At 37.5% G+C, this 20,498-nt stretch overlaps 1 protein-coding gene across 1 annotated transcript in view; it reads left to right on the top strand.

Moving 5' to 3' along the window:
* The first annotated feature begins 2,517 nt into the window (after positions 1 to 2,517).
* The window catches only part of B3GNTL1 (UDP-GlcNAc:betaGal beta-1,3-N-acetylglucosaminyltransferase like 1), a 132,735-nt gene continuing 114,754 nt past the window's right edge, over positions 2,518 to 20,498 (top strand). Inside the window, exons 1-4 of the mRNA XM_055722655.1 lie at positions 2,518 to 3,053; positions 7,072 to 7,188; positions 7,304 to 7,403; positions 12,448 to 12,512. Of these exons, the coding sequence (XP_055578630.1) occupies positions 3,018 to 3,053; positions 7,072 to 7,188; positions 7,304 to 7,403; positions 12,448 to 12,512 (318 nt within the window). The 5' untranslated portion in view covers positions 2,518 to 3,017. The remainder of the gene's footprint in view (positions 3,054 to 7,071; positions 7,189 to 7,303; positions 7,404 to 12,447; positions 12,513 to 20,498) is intronic.

Here is a 20,498-nt window from a genome sequence, read left to right as displayed (position 1 = left end):
GTAAAACTTTTCACATCTGGCCTAAAATGTGGTCAAAGTGCTGAATCAAATAAGGTAGGAAGATAATTTTTGCCTAGGGACAATATTTGAGTTGTTAGAAACAGAGGACTCAAATGGAGGAGCTGGAGACTTTAGTCTGTAGAGGGAGAGAGATAGCAAGAAGCTTTTGTGTAAAAGAGAAAAGTTTTATACAACAGGCTCAGGCTTAACAGCTCTAAATGTGGGGAGATGATAGAAGTCTGGATCTTTTTCCTAGGGGGACAAGATCTTAGCCTGCCAAACTTGAGGGGGCTTGGAAATCACAGCAAGATTTAGGTTAAATATTATATTTTTTTTCTAAGGGTGAAGATAGGAAGGACTGCAAGAAACTGTCTGAGGATGTTAGAAGCCTCCGTTGTTGGAGGAAGGCCTTTGAGAACAGGTTAGTAGGTATTTGGTGGTAATGACAAAATTGATCCTTTCTCAGGACGGCAGGGCTACTAGATGAGCTTCTGAAGCCCCATTCTGCCCTATGGTTCTTTAATAAGAAATATCGCATCCCTCTTTTCTTGTACTCAGCTGTGACATTTCATGAAAATAACAGCACTTTTGGAAGTTCAAAGCATTCTTTGAATAGAAGTGGTTTCAAAACTAGCTCTAAGCTGAGTATTTTACCTACTATGTTGAATGATCCTTTCAACATGGTGTGTTCTGGAAGTACTTTAGTACTGAAGCTTGCAAATTCAGCTACAAATGTGTTACAAGAAAACTCTATACTCACTCTTTGTGTCTTTCCAACAAAGATACAACTACATTAACTTGTAGCATGCCCACATGCTCCACCACAGCAACAACAGATTTGTAGTAAGGATGCTCTTTTCCCTCTCAGTCACAGTCTGACCTTTTCAAAAAGAAACTAAACCCAAGACTACTTGGCCTAAATAACACTAGGGAAACCCTACATAAATATTCCTTTTCTATTTTTTTTTCTTTAACTCCCAGTGAAGTTGGTTGAGATCTGTCCTCACAAGTTAATAGGTCTAAGTTGTCCTTAATATAATTAGTCTGTGTCATTTTTTAAATGAGAGTTAAATGTAAAGGAAGCAAACCATAGATACTATGTCTTTCCATGAAGTATCTATATCTAGATACTATGTCTTTCCATGAAGATGAAGAAAATTTCTATTTGATAGCTAAAGCCTCCAGAATTTGGAAGTTTTAGGTTCACAGTAATGATCAAGATATTGTTTTATCAGAAATAAAAGCTAGTATGATGAGAATTATCTCTGGTTCTGTAATGCTTTTAGCTGTAAGAACTGCTTTGTGTGCTTTGACCTAGCATTCCAAAAAATGTTTCAGTAGAGCAATTGGAAGTGCAACTAGGAGCAAATTGCTTTTGCTTGCTTCCGAGTATGTCATGTCCTCCTCCATTAGGAGGTTGCTTTCCATTCTGACCCACATGAAAGAGGAATAGGCACTGAAACAATGGACTATATTTTGAAAACTATTTAGTTGCCCAAGAACACAGAAATGCCTGCTAGATTTTCAAAAGCCAGTAGGTAATGACGCTCATGATGGAGCTAGACGCCTAGGTTGCACTGAAAATCCCACTGGATTGTTCTTGCATGCTTGTGGGCCTTCAAAAGTCTGCCCAGATTCCCCCCCCCCCAAATGAAAATCACATTTTAAGGAGATGCTTGTATTTAATTACCCTCTGTGATCAGCTGCAGAATATAACCAAGAAAACATTTCTGGTGGTTTTGATTGGTTCTCTGTTTTCCTTGGGGAAGGAAGCATGGGGTTTGCTCTGCATTTTGTGCATTGCTTCGCATAATGAGGTGCTGGGCCCTGACTAGGACTTTTGTTCGGTTCAGCATGAGTAAAGCAATACTCAGCTACACTTTCCTAGATAAAGCAAGGCATGCAGGCAACATAAAAGTGCTAGCAGCCTTTGTCACCAGAAAAAGAAATGATCATATTTAGCAGTGCTGTTCACAGAAAGATTAAAACTCGGGCTGGATGGAGAAAAGCTGTGTAGATAATTTGAAATGGATTCTGAGGGTGAATTACTGCTTGGCTGTCTTCCTCACCTCCTCAGCTCTCAGATTTGTGTGCCAACGAACATTTTAAGATAACTCTGCTCTGTTTGCTTCTTGAATTGTCTAGCTGTTTAACAGGCTCTTCAGATAAACAAGGGATAATCTCAGGATTTTGCTCAACAAAGATTGCTTTGTGCAAATTTTAAAAATTCTGAATAGGTTGCTGTATAGGGCCTGGTCTTGCGATCCCTTTTAGTTGTGAACTTTCAGGGGAATAAGTGGTTGCACAAGCACAGTTTCAGTAAGTAAACTATCAATACTGATATCATTGCCACCATCAAATATTATCTCATTTTTAAAGGTTATTAAAAAACAAGAAAAGGCACTGATAGCACTGGACAGAGCAGTCTTGATGAAGAAAAGTGCCAACTGGAGACACACAAGTGAAAAACAGAATTAGAGAACAAGCGGGAAACTGCAGGCACTTTTTATTTTAAGAACTCGGTGCCCTCAGACAGGGCCCTCAGCCTCGCCACGGCCTGGGCAGCACACCCCGAGCCAGGCCGGGGGAGCGCCGGAGGTGACACCGCGCACCCAGCGAGGGGCAGTGATTTAGAACGGCCACACAGCTGCCCAGCCGCCCATGTCGAGATAGCCATCCCTCTGTCCCGACAGGGGTGCCTCGGCGAACGCCTCCGTGCCAGGGGCGCCCTGGAAGCGCGGCGCGCGCCCCCGCCTCAGCGCCTCGCTGCTCCCCGCTGCCCTAGACTGTCGCGCACCGCGGCGGCGGCGCTTCCGGCCCTGCCAGCCGCCTCATCTATGGTTGTTCCTCCCGCTGGGGCTCGGTGCCGGGCCGTCAGGCGGGCTGGCGGCCTGCCCTGAGGGGGGCAGGGGGCAGTTCCCCCAAAACCGCCTCCCCGCCCGGCCAGCAGCTCCGGCTCCTTCGCGGGCGTTACGGGGCGAGCGGCCCCCCTTCCTCCCCGTGGGGCGGAGGCGGCCATGGCGGAGGCGGGGAGAGGCGGCGCCGTGCAGGTGGTACGTGTGAGGCGGCGGCGGGAGGGGGGCGGCCCCGCGGTGCTGGGCCTGGGCTGGGCGCGGGTTTGCAGCGGGGGGGTTCCAGGCCTGGCGGCTGCGCTGCTTGTCCTCACAGCCCGGGCGTGCTCGGTTACACGGAGTTTGAAAAGATAGTTTTAAAATTTTCGTACCGCTCTTCATACTTTTGTTACTCCCTGTGACGGTGTTGTTTTGTTTGGTTTTGTGTAAAGCACTTTTTTTACAAATTTACACACGTACAACTGATGCGGTTTGGCGGCAGTTGAGATCGAGACAGACTATCTGAAAAGCAGAAACGCACAGATCAATGGGCAGGTAAAACCGATTCACAACCTCACAAGAGTCTCAGATCCTAAAGGCAGATCAAAGTTTGTGGCCTGGAAATCGCTCTGTGTTTATTTAAAGTATCCCAGATACGAGATTTGACAAAACTAGTATGTTTCTGCCAACAGTCATGAGTTTCTAAATGGTTTGGAATAATGACTCATAAGAAAACTTCATTCACAAATAACAGCTTCTGACTTTTAGAAAACCATCAGCACTGTTGAAATTATTTTTTCCATTTATTTTCTGCATTCAGACATGGAAGCAGGATGGAGTCTACTTAAACTGAAATTTGTGGAAACTGAAAAGAAGTTTTCACTTTCGAGCTGTTTATCAGATATATGTATATTCTTAGTAGAGGATGACGGTGGTCATGCCAGAAATGAGGGATTTCTTGCATGCAAAACATTCAGTTGTGCAGTTTCTGACACTTTTTAAAAACATCGCATTTCTCTAGTTTTCTCCAGTCTTGTGATTGATGTATTGTTTTCCAGTGGTCTAGCTGACGGAGGAAGGGATTTTTTTGGTAGAGTAATTGATTTGTAGAAGAAAGGGCGTTGAACTACCGGTTAACCATTTCACATTCTGTCGTTTTTGCCACACATCAACATTTATTTTGCAGCAAAGTCAAGAATCATCATCTTCAGCTTAGCGATGGCAAAACTGCATTACTAAAAATAACTAAAATCACTTCAGGTCTTACTCTAGAATGTGTGAAATTCAGGGACAACCAGGTAGTGTCACAATGCTCAAATCCAATTCTGACTCAGTTATCACTCAGTTGATTTTGTAATGACAAAAATACAGCAGTTGTTTGCAATTTATTTCCCTTTATTGACCCAAAATCACTTAGAAAGGGCTTTATGCATGTTTCTGTAGTTCACTATTATGGTAGCAGTCTTCAAACACATGAAGAAGAGAACCAGAGAATTGCAAAGAGAACTCGAGTAATAGTCTGTGTTGGGATTGGAAAGCAGTAGTTGGCATAAACTGCAGCAAAAGGACTTCAGACTTTGGGAAAACTGTATTCCAGGTCTTGTACGCCTGCTGTTAGTGATTGCCTTAGCAAGGCTGGTAGTTTTGTTCCTGGAGATTATGGTTTGTCAGCGATGATGCAACTGCAGTTGATCTTGTTTTGGGACAGAAGAAATAGACGCTGTCTCTTGAGGTTACTACCAGCTGTTTTTTTTTACTACGAATCTGCACCTGTAAGTGAAATTGTGCCCTGGTTCATGTTTTTCCCTTTTTAAATAAACCAACAAGACTGAAGCATTCTGATACAGTCACACGATACTAAAGGCCAATTCATGAATGGCTAGTTCAGGACAAGTACCAACTCTAACTTTTAAACCAGGCTACAAACATAGAAATGAAAACATAGCTCTGCAGTTTTTAACTTATCTTTGCCTTAAAAAAACCCACAAACAAACAAACAAAAAACCCCAAAACAAAACAACACAGAAAACCAGTAAACCAAGTAAGAATGGTAGAACTGAAGGAATCCTTAGTATATGATGTTAGCAGTACTCTTGGTATTTAACTATATCGCTGTGTACAATTATTTCTGTGGATTTGTTAAATTTTCAGGTTTTACACAGAAGTGCCATCAGCACTGTACCTTATTTTGGCAGGCATCTAGCTCAACATTGTTGTGACAGTACGGTGGAAGCAGAACTTGCTCACAGTAATGTTTTTAGGAGCATGCTAATACACGTTGTTTTGTTGAGTTCGGAGTACCTTAGTGCCATCAGGTATCTGTGGATTGTTTTATATGTTCTGCCGTTAAAGTACTGTTTTTTCTGCTTTCAGTTAAACCTAAAGAGAGGTGCAAACATAATCTTGATATTTTGTACTGCTGTCCTGACTTAAAACAGGAGTACATGGAAAAAAAACCAAGGAAGTTCCAGTTTTGCAGTTTTCAAGCCAATATCAAACTAGCTTGTGATGGCATAGTCAAATTTTTACTAAAGTTAATTAGAAGACAGATTGGGAAATCATTGATTTTTCTGGATGTGCAAAACTGTAGCTAGTTTATATAGTCATTGGAAGGATCGGAGAACGTTTTGTTTTCTTTCTAAATGTGTAAAATGGATTAGTGTGAATGTGTAGGGTCTTATTTTAATTGCCATCTAGACATAAAGGATATTAAAATCCTGAGTAAATTCAATATATTGGTGTAGAAACTCAGATTTTTGCTTATTTTTTTAATCTCAAAGTACTAATCTAAGACAGTTCTGAAATATTTTTTGTCTGTATTTTGTAATTATAATTATTTGGTAGTCAATTTCACGTTTTTATTTTCTATTTCTCCTTATTTTACTTATTTTACTCTCCAAAACACAAGTCAAAGACCTGCTTTGCTTAAAATTTTAGATAGCTTTCCTCCTACCTTTTTTATATACCCCTTTTTCCTCTTATAGCATCCTGCCAAAAATCAAGATGATCATTCATTTTAGACAAGTATAGGGTTTTTTATTTTGCTGTGAAGTGTTAAGTTTCTTATTTGTTATTCATTGTACCATACATCACACTCTGTAATACCTGCATGTACATACATCCTACCCTAAAAACCAAAAAATATACTTATCAATGTCCATAAAATCTGCCTACTAATGCATGCATTTACATGTATTCACACCTCGTACATGTGCTCACATGTCACTAAATCTTGAATAATTCAATTTCAGTATTCTTGTATTTTGTTTCTTAAGATTCTTGCATGCTTACAATAGGAAATAATCCTCTGATTCTTTAAACTATGTATTTATGGTTGCACCACAAGATATAGAGTTTTAAGTTCTGTTTCTAGGAACTTCTTAGAATGTCCCATGAGACTTTTTACATTACTTAGGCTCTTTGCCTTAAGTTCCCCATCTATAAGCAATCTTAACAGGTATGGGTTTGGCCTCTCCCTTTACAAGCATAGCCAGTGTGTTACTGTGCTAATTTTTTAGGACTTTGCATTCTGTGAATGGAATGTATTCTTTTCTGAGAAAGAATTGTTGGGTTTTGGGGGGTAATTCGAACAATAGTGAGTAACTGAACAGAGAAATCATCTCTGATTTCTAACTGATTTTAAAATATTTCAGATAAGTTTTCATGCTTTGCATATATGTGGCTGAACCAATAGAGGCTACAATAGGCAAGCCTGCAATTGAAATGGTTGACTATGGAACTATGCCATATGTCATCTTCTAAAATGCTTAATAGCAGTTTTAGATAGAATCATTTTAAAAACTTGGCTAGAGCTCGAGCTCAAGCATACAGGCTCTGTACATGAGCATCTCCATTTAGGCAGCAAGCCTAAAGAAAAATTGATGAGTAAGATGCATTAATGGATGACATAGAGTGTTTTAAGAAACGCAGGAATGCTAGGAACAGGTTAATGTGGTGTTATAGATGTTTTGCTAGCATTTTTGGTTCTGTAGTCTCTTGTTTCCTTGGACATCTACCAAAAGCCATCTTGTAGAACTCAGAAAAAAAAAAAAAAAAGTTTGGTAGAGAGGAAAGTGAATCACATATTTGTAATGACAATAAAGGATCTTTGCCTACTTTTGTATTTTTAAGATGCATTTTTTGTGATGCTTCCCATTTTTAATGAATATTCTTATACTGTAAGTAAACAAAAATAGTGCTTACTAACATATATTTGGATCTTTGTTTGTTCTTTTTATAGTCTGTCATTGTGCCTGTTCACAATAGTGAATGCTGGTTAGATGAATGCTTGAAGTCGGTTTGGGAACAAGATTTTAAAGAAACCATGGAGCTGTCAGTTTTTAATGATGCCAGTAAGGTATGTTTCAGTCCTTATTTAAAATACTATCCAAGTAAATACTGTCTGACAGGAATTTTTAGTTTTGTTCACCATACAAATTAAAATAGCTGCATCTATGTCATCTTTTTTCTAGGATGGTTCAGCTGAAATAATTGAAAAATGGAAGATCAAGTTGGAAGATGCTGGTGTTTCAGTGGTCATTGGTAGTAATGATTCATCCCAACCTCGAGGCGGTATGTAGCTTAGTAGTGATTTTTTTGAGTTAGGCTGTTATCATAGGCATCGTCTGTTTTTTAGTTTGAAAAGCATCTTTGTAGCCACTTGCATTGCAAAGGAAAAAACCTAACACATTGTTTTCCAGAGCTATCAGTTTCAAAACTAATTCATTTTTTTTAATTTGGTCCTGTTGATTTTGTAGAATGGCTCTGTACAATGGCTCTGAGGAATTTGTTTATATGTCCAGGAAAGAAGAACTTGGCTTAACACTTGTGTTCTACTCTGCAAAAGAATTTTGTTTAATTGTAGCATACACAGTGTTGTTAGTGCTTACAGTTTTACTGTGGCTTTTGGATACCTGATTTATCTTCAGGAGATGGGTTTTAAGAAAAAAGAAATCCCGCATTTCTTACATAAATACTTAAAAAGTAAATACAGAGATGGGTTTTAAGAAAAAAGAAATCCCACATTTCTTACATAAATACTTAAAAAGTAAATATCTTTCAGTATTTTAGAATAGACCCTGAAATAGAACAAAATACATTTTTATATCCCTTTAATCAGATCAAAACAGAGATTTCGAGAAATTTTTGATGTGAGCAAAAAATTCTCATTAAACTCCAAAGTTTTTGCACAAAGGGTAAAACAATATGTTTAGTGAGGTACCAGATAAGCGTATGGTGTGATTCCCTCTTGATTTACATGTCAACGCGAATTACATTTATCCACTGGAGGAGGTAACAGACAAATATCTCTAACGGTTTTAGTTTTGCTTGTTTCAGCTGCTTGTTTCAGCTGTTTCACATGCAGGGTTTTTTAGCAGACAAGCTTGCAAAACTGTAAAACAGGAATAAAAGTCTATTGCTTTTTGAAGAACCTGGTGTTGAATGGCAGTGAAATTGGAAGATTATACCTGTGTCCTGGAGACCAACAGGACAAAACAAGCAGAACAGCAAATTTGTGTCTTTCAAGTTATCTCACTTAAAAGACCCACTTTGGAAACACTGTAACACAAAAGCTGGTCAGTTTCTGGTTTCTAACAAAATGTCCTGTTTGTAACTGGAAAGAGACCTAGGCTTATTACAGTCTCCTCAAAATGATGATCTTATGAAAAAGCCAGGTTCTGTTTCAGAAGGCTTAATTTTCATTCCCTTGTTGAAACACACAAATAAATTGGAGTTTGTCCACTGAATTCATCTACAACGTGGTATAGCCCCTGGCTTTATTTACTGTAATTTCTTTTGACTACAGACTTCTTTAAGGCTTTTCAAACAGTTGTCAGACTGAAGTAACTGAAGTAACACAGCATAACTGTTACTATAAATATTTTCAGTATTTCAATATCTCTAGCATGAAATGGTGTTGTTTTGACAGTGCAACTAGTAATATTAGCATTATTGAGCTGGTGATGACAGAAGACAGGCAAGGTTTGTAAAGGGAATTTTTCTCTTTTGAGTAACTGATTAAGCTGGAGTTCAGCGATGTCAAGAATGGCTTGTATTCCTGGAAATTTATCTATCTTCTCCCACTCCACAACTATTGGTTGATCAGTCTCCTTTCAGATCTTACTTCTCTTAGTAGTTGATGATCTAGAAGCAAAGTGGGTTGCAATTTCTCAAGTCAAAGTGTAATACCAGAGGTTGTTAATTATGGTAGTTAGGAAAGTGGGTTACCAATTTTTTTTGTTAATACTATCTTGTTATATCATTTATTTTCCATTTTTAGAAGCCATTTTCTATGTATAAAGTCTTGTTCCTAATAGAGTGTTGTATTAATTGTGTATAAACTAGTTTTTAGTTTGCAAGAACACACAGGTGCAATGTTGTGACAATAATTTATGTTAGGATTCTGAAGCCAGTTCACCTTTGCACATCAGGAAACTGAACCTAAAGCTGAGTTCAAGTTGTGAACTACAAGGAGTATATTGTGCCATTAGGGGTATGTCAGATTATTTTTTGGTTTAATGTGCATTTGTCAGTGTAGGGATAGCTGAAACCTGAACAAATCTTTAATAAATTGGGGGTGGGGGAATGCAGCTGTGAGCATTGTTTTAAATAATAGTATGAAATGCATAGTTCTTCTAAAACAACAAAACCAAGCTTATTCATGTGGAAGTCAGTCTCGGGTCACCATTAAAATGAGGACATCTTTTCTTCACGGTTGTTACATTTTAGGAGCAGGTTACTTGAAATCCATAGTATTTGTTTGCTTTCAGTGATTTACTTTTATTATGTTAAGGACTAGTTACAACTGTAAGGAGTCTTTCCTTTAAAAGAAGATGCTTTAGTACAGAAACAATGTACTAGTCAGGCTTCACATCTTCAACTATTTACACAAGATTAGGATTTATTTCTGATTCTTTTCTAACATGTAAAAGAAAGGGGGGGAACCTAGGAAAAAAGAAAGGGTCACTTGCCTAAAAAAAGGAAACCTTTTTCTTTCCAAGAGTGAGGAATGTTAATATCTCACTGAGGCTTAAGTTTTTACGGCTGTAACCATGGTAACAAGCTCTTTTCACCAAGTAAGCAGGCCTTACAAAACTCAGAGACCTGGCACAAACATTTGATTTTCTTCAGTAGAGTAATATTAAAGAAAATTTTTTACTCATGCCAAACATAGGATTTGTTGTGGTGAAACAATTTTTAATATATAGTTTCTTCTGCAGGGAGTTATATCTCTCTTATTAACAGTTCTTAAAATATGTGTATTTTCTTCTCTCCCCTCTAAAAAAATAGCTGGTATATGAAAAGCTTCCGGATGGTTTCTGGCTTAATCCGAGAAAGAAATATTTCCCAACCTTTTGTCATCACAAATATTAAAAAGTAAAGTGAGGTATTTGAAAATGAGATCTGAAATATTTCAGAAAGTTCATAGAGTAATATAATTGTCATCTTGTAGTTGCCTTTGAGTCTCCTTCACTTTTTTCCTACATTGTCGATTCCTAGTACTTAATTATTTTCTACTGAAGGTTGTTGAAATATTGGGGTGTAGTAATGACAGCACTGAAATGTAAGTACAGGCTGGTTTACAGCTGGTAATGATGTATGGGAGTACTGATTTGTCTGATGTTGGGCAAATTTAGTTCTATCCTGTTCTTTTACCTCTTGCTTTAACAGGGACCTCCACAGCATTAGGGTTTTGCTTGTTCGGCATGCCCAGACCTGCTAACTTGCATCAGTTGTTTCCCACTGTAACTGCTCATGCCAGGATCAGCTCTGCTGTTGTGGTAGCTACTTACTGACTTTGCCAGCTGCTTTTTTATTGCCAATAGGAAGAAGAATGAGAGTAACGGTATATGTGATATTAGATATTCATATGTGTAGAACGAGTAATATGTAAATATACTGTAAGAGCGTAAATCCAACAAACCCATGATGAAGGGAAGGTGAGGATTAAAATACTTGTACTACATAAGAAAAGAATAACATGATTATAAGGAAGAGCCTTTATTAGTAGTGTTCTGTTGGTAGTTAACATAATGTTCCTTTGAGGCAGTAGGAAATGCAGTCATAAGTCTTTTTCTGTACTTGGACAACTCAGCAAAATAGCCAAGAAGCATGTGTGTTAAAACTAAGTGACCCTTTGAGCCCAGTGAAATTTGTTTCCTTAGCAAACTTAAACCTATGTCACATAAAAAAAAAAGTAGAGAATTAGAGAAGTCTGCTTTTTTCAAATGCAAAATCAGGAACTTTAGGGATAATATTATTTAAAATTACCCTGCTCCGCTTCATAGTGAAATTTTCTGGCTTTATGTCTCCAATTTTCCCATTAAAGAATAAAAACCCCACAGTATTGCATACCTTCACGTCATTTTGCATGTCAGAGCAATCTTTTGCTGGATTCCCTGACTTGGTTCCATAAAGACTTTAAACAAAACTTAAATGTTACATATATGACTAAGAGAAATTCATGTAGCGTTTCTTGGAGTAACACTGGATATAGCATGGTCTTTTCTTATTATGTTGCCCAGGAGAAGAACTCAAAGACCAGAATGTTCTTGGGTAGACCTTGTCTACATATGACAATTATCCTAGGTAAACACTCTTACCTTGCAGATGTATCTCAGTGGTAAGCTGAGTTCATCGTATTGCTGGTTGTTGCAGTCCCATCCTTACCCTGAGCGATGTATTCCTGATCCCCCTCCTTTTTTTGGCCATTTGTTTGACCTTCCAGTGCTGTCATCTGCTTCAGAAATTAAGCTGACAAAAAAGGTTTCTTCTGGCTCAACTGTCTGAAATGGCTTGGTAAAAGGTTCAACAAGCGTCAAGGTGTCAGAAACTACAAGACCCCAAGATGCCAATGTTGTCGTTTGACTGGATTTATATTTCAATGTGGTCTTCCATAGATGGTATAACGTGTTATAGTATAAATAAGCTGGATTTGTGCTCCGTGTACATAATACTGTTCTGCTTTGGCTCCCCTCTGCATTACATGAGCCATTCATAAATGGCGCATGAAGTTTTTGTATTTCCGTACTTTGTATTTAACAAGCATAATGGAACATAACTTTTTTTGAGTCCTTCTGAGGACCTGGCCCCCTGATGGGAAGAACAAATTGCCTAGCAATCTCTTGTTCTTTCTTTGCCTTTTTATGATTTGTTACTATTTGCTATGACTTGAGATGAATGTATATACAGCCAAGGGTTTTCAGCATCTGAATTATTGCAGGGGGTTTGACTAGATGACCTTTAAAGGTCCCTTCCAACCTACAGCATTCTGTGATTCTGTGATCTGAGGTACTGGATGTGAACCTTAGGTAGCTGGACCCTTTACAATATGTATTGCATGTTTTGTCTGTATGGAGGGCTAGCAAAAGTAGTCTAATTCTACTTGGTGGCAGAATTCTGACACCTACAACTGATAATCACTTAAAGAAGACGACTGAAATAGGTATACTATTTAAATATTTACCTTGGTTTAAGTACGGAAAAATTGTGTACTTTGCCTGATACTGATTTTTGTATTTTCTTTCATCTATTCCTGACTGTAGTAAGATTTTTTTTAAAAAAAACCCCAAACATTAAAAACTACTGCATAATTTTATCTTTGTGTTTTCAACAGTTGGATTTGCTAAAAATCAGGCAGTAATTCAGAGCTCAGGAACCTATCTCTGCTTTCTGGATTCAGTAAGTTAATGCATTTTATCTAACTTAGTTTTGTCAATAAAATTGTTTTGTTTTTACTGTAGTTGTTGGTTTGCCTTAAAGACAAGCTGTTTAAAGGCGTTTGGCAGTTAAATGTGCTGGTTACTATTTATAGCCATAAAGTTGTCTTCCAACCTGTAGAAAGCCTACAGCCTCATGCTGTTCTCTAATCCTATTGGATTTCACATGCTATTGTGAGCAGGGGTGGGCAAGGGTGGTATTTAGGTGTTTTCAGGATTTTTCTTTCCCACATTCTTCGGAAAATTATATTGATGAGAAACTAAGAGCTAATCTACTGGCTTTTTAATGCAAAATAGGAGAGGTCTCACCTTCCATCTTGAATTTTTTTTCCCTGTCCTTTGTTGGATACCTTCTGTGAAGCCATTCAGCTCACTAACCCACAGATAACTATCTGACTTTATGCAGCTTAATATGCAGTGAAGGATTTCACAAATGTGCATAGCTGATCTGAGGAACGGTGCCATGTGGCTAGGATCAGGCAAGAAGAGCGGGACCTTTAAGGCTCACTGATCTCATGTAATTTCACCTGAAGATTGATTCTTTCCTCTGAACTATGGTTTAGTGTAGTACTAGGATGAACTGGCTGCTGAAAAGTGTAGGTTTTCAGGTAGGATTCAACCTAATGTTATGATTGTCTGTGCTTATTAGAAAGTGTAATGAGAGCAGGGATGTAAACTACAGCCTTATAAGCACACAGGTTTTAATTTGGGTAATCTTTCAGTTTGCAAACTCCATTTATTAGATCAACTAGATAGGATTTTTTTCATTTTGTGTGTTAAAATTTTGTGAATTAATCAGTGTACTGTTGCAAGACACAGTTAAGTGCTGGTGTATTTCTTCTGACCCACGGAAGTGCAGGAGAAATTTCTTGTTATACCATTTAAGAAATTAAGTTTTGCAAGTGGCTTTCCTGGCCTTTATTCTTGCTTTTATTAAGTTATTAGCAACACAGTGTGCCTTTTTAAATTAGTTTATTTGACTTTATCCTAGTTTCCCTTTAACAGTTTGTTGGTTTGGGGGTTTTGTTTGTTTTACAGAGTGTATTTCAAGTAAATCTTTGTATGTAAGTTTATGGAGGGTGAAGCTTTGAGATGCAATATCTGATATATATATGGGTATATATGGGTATTTCAGAAACAAAATTTTGAAGATCGTTTAATACACAGAATTCACAATCACATATGTGAATTAATGGTGTTTGGAAATGTCGGTTTGTCATACATCAAAAAATAAGTATTTCATATCCAGCACTGCATGTTAGTGTCTGTTTCATAAACAAATTATTTTGAGAAAGTGTGAACGCAAAATCTGCTGCTCTGTTCTTGATCACCTGAGTCACCAGATTTTGAAAGAGTATAGGGACATTATAAATTATGCCATGAAGTAACTGGAGTGATGCCAGTTTTGTTGAGATGAATGAACTCGGCATCCAGTTCTTTTTGCTTTACTTCAAGTAGACAGAAATCCAAGTGCCATTTAATTTATATGAATGATTCCATGGATTTAAGTCTCCTGTATTGTGAGTCAGTGAGGCTGTTTCCGTATCTAAAATGAAAAAAATCAGATCTTATGATTTGCGAAGTTCAGGTATTGCAGGCTTTCACGGATACCACATTGTATGGGGCATTCTAGGGAGTACATAGGATAAGTTATGTACATACTTATGTTGACTGAAGTTGTCTGAGTCCACGCATGAGTGAGAAGTTAACCTACTGTTCTCTCGTGCCATGGAGCTTCATATCTTCTGTCTCAAATCTGTATAGAATCATTTACTGAGGTAAATTTTGGCTTAGTCTTTCTTGTCAATCTAGATAGATCTAGCTGTTTGTAAATCACTAGCGATAAACTGGAAAATAAAAGTCTTTAAATAAAAGTAATTAATATTTTTATAGCGACCTCTTCAGAATCCTTAATTTGTTACTTACCTTATGGTGTTTATATAGAGTGCATCTTCATGATGCTGTGTTGTTTCTGTTTGCTGACTAGCTGTGCAGGATAAGAAAACAGCAGGGAAACAAATTACAACTATTAAGGAATGTAACAGGTGATGATTTTGGATTTGTGCAATATTATCATTACCATAAATTTATATTTAATCTGAGACCTACACAAAGTGATTTGAGAATTTTATGACTTAGTGTGGGTAAGCATGGAAGAAACTACCAAGATTTTCTGTTCTATGTATTTCTATTCCTGCTGTTCAGCTAGATGCTTCAGAATAGAAGGCATTCTGAACTATCAGAAGCCTAATTTTGATACAAAAGAAATATTAAATGATTGGTGTTAATTAAATGTATTTTCTACTGTCTCTCCTTATTACCACCATATTTTGCTGAAAACAGTTTGGAGGAAATAAAATGAATGTGGAAACTGTTACAAGTCTAAAAATTGCTCAATATTTTGGCTGTAGTTAGTAAATGCGTGATAATAGCTGAAACACAGATGTTGCCAGCTGTTTAACAAGTCTGCTTCTGCACACCACCTACCTTCTTCATTTCAGTCACCAATCCAATAGCAAGCTCTCTAGGAAGGAATGTTGATATCAGCCTTTTGGAATGTGCTGCACTAGTGCCAGGGAATCGACCTTCAGAAGTGCAGCCATAATTTCAGGTTTGCTATAGGTGGATATTGAGAGAAATGGGCTGGGTCAATAGTCTGTATACATTTCATATAGGTGAAGAAATACATCCTGGTTCCTTGTACATTAATTTCACTTCTTTGAGTGAAATGAATGTGCGAACATATGTGGGAGCATCTTTGGAAGTACTGACTCCAGAGAGACCGTTTTGCTTGCCATTCCAGCTGGAGTCAAGCTGCTTGTGTTATGTCTCTCAACACAGATTTGTGAGGACAACAAATTGGGAAGAAATGTGGAAAAAAAGGTTACAGAGCTCAGAACTGTCAGAATTTGATCAGCCTATTCTAGTATGAAGTGGCAGCTGTTTGACTAATAGCTGTTGTGGAGGTTTTTTTGCTGTGGTGGTTGTTACAGATTTCACCTCTAAGCTACTGAGGCATTTTTCCCACCAGGAAATTTCAGTCAATATGACAATAGAATGAACTAATTATGCAAATACATTTCACTGTTAGCTCTACTCTTCTTCAGATTGTCTGCAGTTATGACTTTACCAGTTGCATTTTATTGTAACCTTAGTTTGTCATTTCTCTGGGGTGTTTACCATCTTTGCTAGAATCATTTACCCATTTGTAGCACAGCAGAACTCTTACACTAAAAATCCTGTTTTCTGCTCTGAACTGCTTTTTCATTGACATGCACTTAAACATACCTACACTTGTATAAATCTGTATTACTTTAAAAAGGAACATGCTTTCATTCCATCCTAATAATATGTGTAGTTTCTCATTATTTCAAGTGTAATCAATATGTAGTTGGGTCATTCCTGACTGTTAAAAAAGACATATAAAAATGTGTCCTTTTTTGACCTGCAATATTTCAAACCCAGTCATATTCACTTGAGTCCTTTACACACTTGTTTTAGTCTTTTGAAAGGCTCTGTTGGCAATGTATCGCTATTTCTGAGACTCTTAGTCAGTTCAAAGATGTCACTCTAAACCATGTTAACACAGTGTCACTGCTTGCTAATAGTTGAAAATGACACAGGGAAACAGTGAAGTTTTATTCACCAAAAGTGAGGGTGGACCACCAGAATCGACATTCCCATGTTTGAATTGGCAGCTGCTGACCTGTGCCTTTCCGTTTGTGAGATTTGCTTGTATGATTTAAGTTGGGAATGTTAATTCTTAATTGCTATGAAATTTCATGCTTTTCTTGAGTTTCAAGTTCAAAACTACTTCATTGGCGGGGGTGTTCGTAAGGGTCTTGAAAGAAGGTGGTTGGACCTTAGCTAGCCAGACTCAGTAGATGTGTCAGGAACTCCAGCATTCAAGATCGCTTTCAGCTATAAACATAGCTGTTTGTTTTTACAGTCCCCATAACTTGCTGGTTTTGGAAAGATGGGTTTCTTGTTAGTTGCCATTACATTACTCTACAGGCACTAGTAAACTTTGGAAATGTTCTTCCTTACTTTCAAATAAACATCTGTATAGCTTAGGAGATGAAGCAGTGATCAGACTTCATGCATTTGCTTTCTGATGTTGTTTTAATGTACTATTTCTTGCAAATGTGATCCTCTGATTTAAAAACTGAAGTAAGCTGATATTCAAATAGCGGGTAAGTGGATGTAGTGATGAACTCCATTACCAGAAGCCCCTTCTGCCCAGAAGAATTGTGCATGTTTCTGAATCGCTAATGAACATCAAAATATAATTGTTTTTATTGTTATGTAAAACATGCATTTATTAAAAACAGATTTGGAATGTGAAATGTTACTTTTCTGTTTCATAAATGAAGAAGCAAACCTTCAGAATTTAGTTGTCATAATCTCTCCCTACATAAACTTTCATCTGTTTATTAGCTAAAGTGGGTATTTGGAATTGACAGTGAGGGTTTTACTCTTGTCAGAGTTTACTGACTTTGCTATTGAACACTGTGTGAGTTATTTGCTTTCCTTTCCTGTAGACACACATGGTTTTTTCTCAGTGATCTGTGAGAAAGATCCAATGTGATCTCCAGTGACTACAGAAGAGCTAGATATAGAAAGACGCATGACTGCCTTTGCTGAACAAATGTACCAAGATGGGAGCTGCTTCAGCAGCAAAGATTTCCTGATCAATTAATAGTGATGCTTAATTTAAAGATTCCATTAAAAGATTAGAATTAATTTTATATTAATGGAAGGTACTAGTCATTCAGGCGTGTAAAACCACCATGTATATCCTCCCATGTAGACTTTTTTGTTGCCATGCTCAAGAAAAGAAAGGTGCTAAATAAAGTCAGCTTCTTAAACTTTGAAGTGTTTTCTTTGTTGTCCCCTTCTTCCTCAATTTATTTCAGAAGCAGAAACAGAAAAGTAGTATTTTTTCACTAAGATCTTGCAAGTACTGACAGATCAGTAGGATGTGTTCTGCTCAGATGACTTGTATGTGGCCATTAGAGTGCATGATTCTAATGTGTTTGATAGTGTGGGGCTTCTTTAAAAACCTGCCTTCTGGAAAACTGCCTAGCATCAGTCTGTTTGCTTTGGTTGTGCTGTTGACAGGCCAGTTTTTGGTGGTCCCAGACCTTTTACTTCCCTGATTCAAGGTGTTGAACTGAACAACAGCAAAGAAAGATTTTTACTAGAGTCTGAGCAGGTGCAGGATAAATGAATGCCCATTTGATGGATTGAAAGAATTTAGAGATGCCATATTGTTTCTTAGCAAGTCAAACATTTCTCCTTGTGTTGCTACAGGTTGTATTTTATGTGTAATAGCTGCAGTGGAAAGAAGGTGCTATTATTGTATTACTGCGAGGAGGGAGTGTGTCACCTCCTTTTTTTTTTTTTTTTTTTTAGCAGCCAAATACAAAGGAATTTGGAAATGCGTGTGATGCTGAGGCTGTAACATCAGCTTAAGAAAGCACTTCACTACTGAGCTATAATTACGGTGTTGTTTTATGTGAACTTGTCCTTGGTTTTAAAAAGCGGATGTGTATTGTACATTCAGTTGTCTGTTTACTTTCTGAGGTGCAACCCCCCCTGCTTTTCAGGGAAAACCATGGAGTTATCACTGTGGAGTTCAGTGTGGTCCAGCTGAACAGTGTGGACAGCCTGGTTGAAGAGGCCAGTGAATGCTTGTCATTTGAATTTACCCAAACTGATTTAAGAAACACATACTGGAACAACAACAGCTTTGAGTAATAGTCTTAAGCTCCGTCTACTGCTTTGGTTTTCCTTTTCTTCAGCTAAACATATGAGTAAAGGGAAACAAGACAATTATCTCAGTACAAATCGTGTGTGTTTTTATAAAGAATGGTGCTTCAGGTTGGAAGGAAGACAGCCCAGCTGATAGCTGTATAACTAGCTTTTCTGATTTGGCAGCATCTCTAGGTGGTGTGGAACTTGACAGGAACAAGCCAGCTTTCTGCGAACACAAGCAGGCAGAATGCCTGTCGGACAGAAAAGGTGATGGAGATCACGGCCTCCCACTGGCAGAAACACATCTGGGCTTGTTTAGAAATCCCTACTGGCTTTTCATGTGAAATAAAGTCCTTTTCATTCTCCCATCTTTCAGCAAATTGTTTCCCTACTCAGAATGGACGCTGGAGAACAGGAAACATGTTTGTAATCAACAAAATTCCTATAAATTCTGGGTTATTTTGAGTGCCTAAAGTAGGTTTCTATTTATGTTTACCTGTTCATTTGGCTTTGTTTGCATTGTGTGTATGTAACATGACAGTTATGTGTATGTTACATGACAGTAAACCCAGCTATTACTTGAGATTTTTCTTAATTTTTCTATTAAGTTTGGTGAGTGGGTCACATGAAAATAGATATCCTTACAGGTTCTTTTATATTTAGCTATTCTATTGCATGTATATGCTTAGTGAAGGCACACATTCATCTAGCATTTACTTTAAATCTGTTCCTTTGTCCATTCTTTCAGTGGGGGAAATCTCTCTTCATCCTGTCTGCCTTATATCTGCTAGGAGACAACCATTAGAGACTGACACGTTAACAGGGAAAATTGAATTTCAGTGGAAACTTCTGCCAAACTTCCGTTTTTTTAAATTATGTATTCAGTGTAATTCACTGCTAGCCTTGTTATCTTGCCTCCTTGCACCTAGGAGACAGAAACAAACTAAATATGCTTCCCTTTTTGATGTAGCAGCTGCATTCAGATGTGTACTTTTTGTTTGGTCTGACGCGACATGAGTGAAAACTAATTTGGAAAGTATTTGTCTAATTACTAAGGTTTTGGTTTCAGTTTTAAACCAAAAAAAGATGACTAGACTCTGTTAACTGCAGAAACCACAGTCTGGCAGCACAGTTGCTGAATTCAGTATCATGAATACAACAGTTTTGATAGAAAATTGTGTTTACATAATGTGCAACTGGATAAAATACTTTAACATCTTAGTTGTCTAATACTATAGTGCTTGAACTCCATGAATGTTACCGGTACGGTGCATAGCTGGGCATCTCACTCCGATCGGTTGCCTATGAAGTTGAAAAATTTTTGAAGTGCTCTTATTTTGTGGTACAATCTTTTTAGTTTTACTCATTAGAATTTAATTTGGTTTCTAAACACTGCTCTAGAATGCAATCACATTCTTTAATATTATTTCTGTGTAAATATTTTTTAGTTTCCACTTTATGGCTACCTGCCCAGTCATCAATAGTTAAGAATCTGTAAAGCGCTGAAGCTGGATTTTGCAGTTAGCTTTGTTTTGTTGTTGCCCTATCTGAGTCTAAAAAGCTAAATGACTGATGTGACTCAGTTTTGCCTGGGATATGATTTGTATTTTGTGCTGTTCTTCCTCATCACCTAATTGCTTTGTTATTTTATTTGGGATTATGTCTTAAACTACTATGATGTTGGTTTGGGTGGGTTTTTTTTTTTCTTTCTTGCTCTTTCTCTGAGAACTATACAGCAGTGCATTGTATGTGTAAGACTTAATTAAAAAAAAAAGACAAAATTATTTTTAAAAAAATTCTAAAGGTCATTCAGGATAAGAGTTCATAGAGTTTTCCAGCATTAAAGAACAAAGCTGTATTAAAAAAAAAAAAAAAAGGCATTTTGAAGTTTTTGTGCTTATAGTGCCCCCTCTTCAGCTGGATTTTATACAACACTGATGATCTTGATGATAGCCTAAGACCCAAATCTGTAGCCATGTTAGTTTTGCCAAAAGCATCAAAATGACCTAATGTTTTGTTATGGAGAACTAGAGCTTTCCTGTCAAGTTGTCTACTTATAAAAACATAACATTGATCTCGTTGGTGAATAGGATATTTGAATTTGGTTTGAATACCTTCCATGCTGCTTTAACCTTTTTAAATCAAGTAGATTATTTTTCATCTTTGCGGAGTTCTGTTAAATTTATCATGA

The sequence above is a fragment of the Falco cherrug genome, chromosome 1 (assembly GCF_023634085.1).
Source record: "Falco cherrug isolate bFalChe1 chromosome 1, bFalChe1.pri, whole genome shotgun sequence".
NCBI classification, from domain to species: Eukaryota; Metazoa; Chordata; class Aves; order Falconiformes; family Falconidae; genus Falco; species Falco cherrug.
Note: the sequence above shows the minus strand (reverse complement) of the source record. Positions and strands in the feature narration are given on the sequence as shown.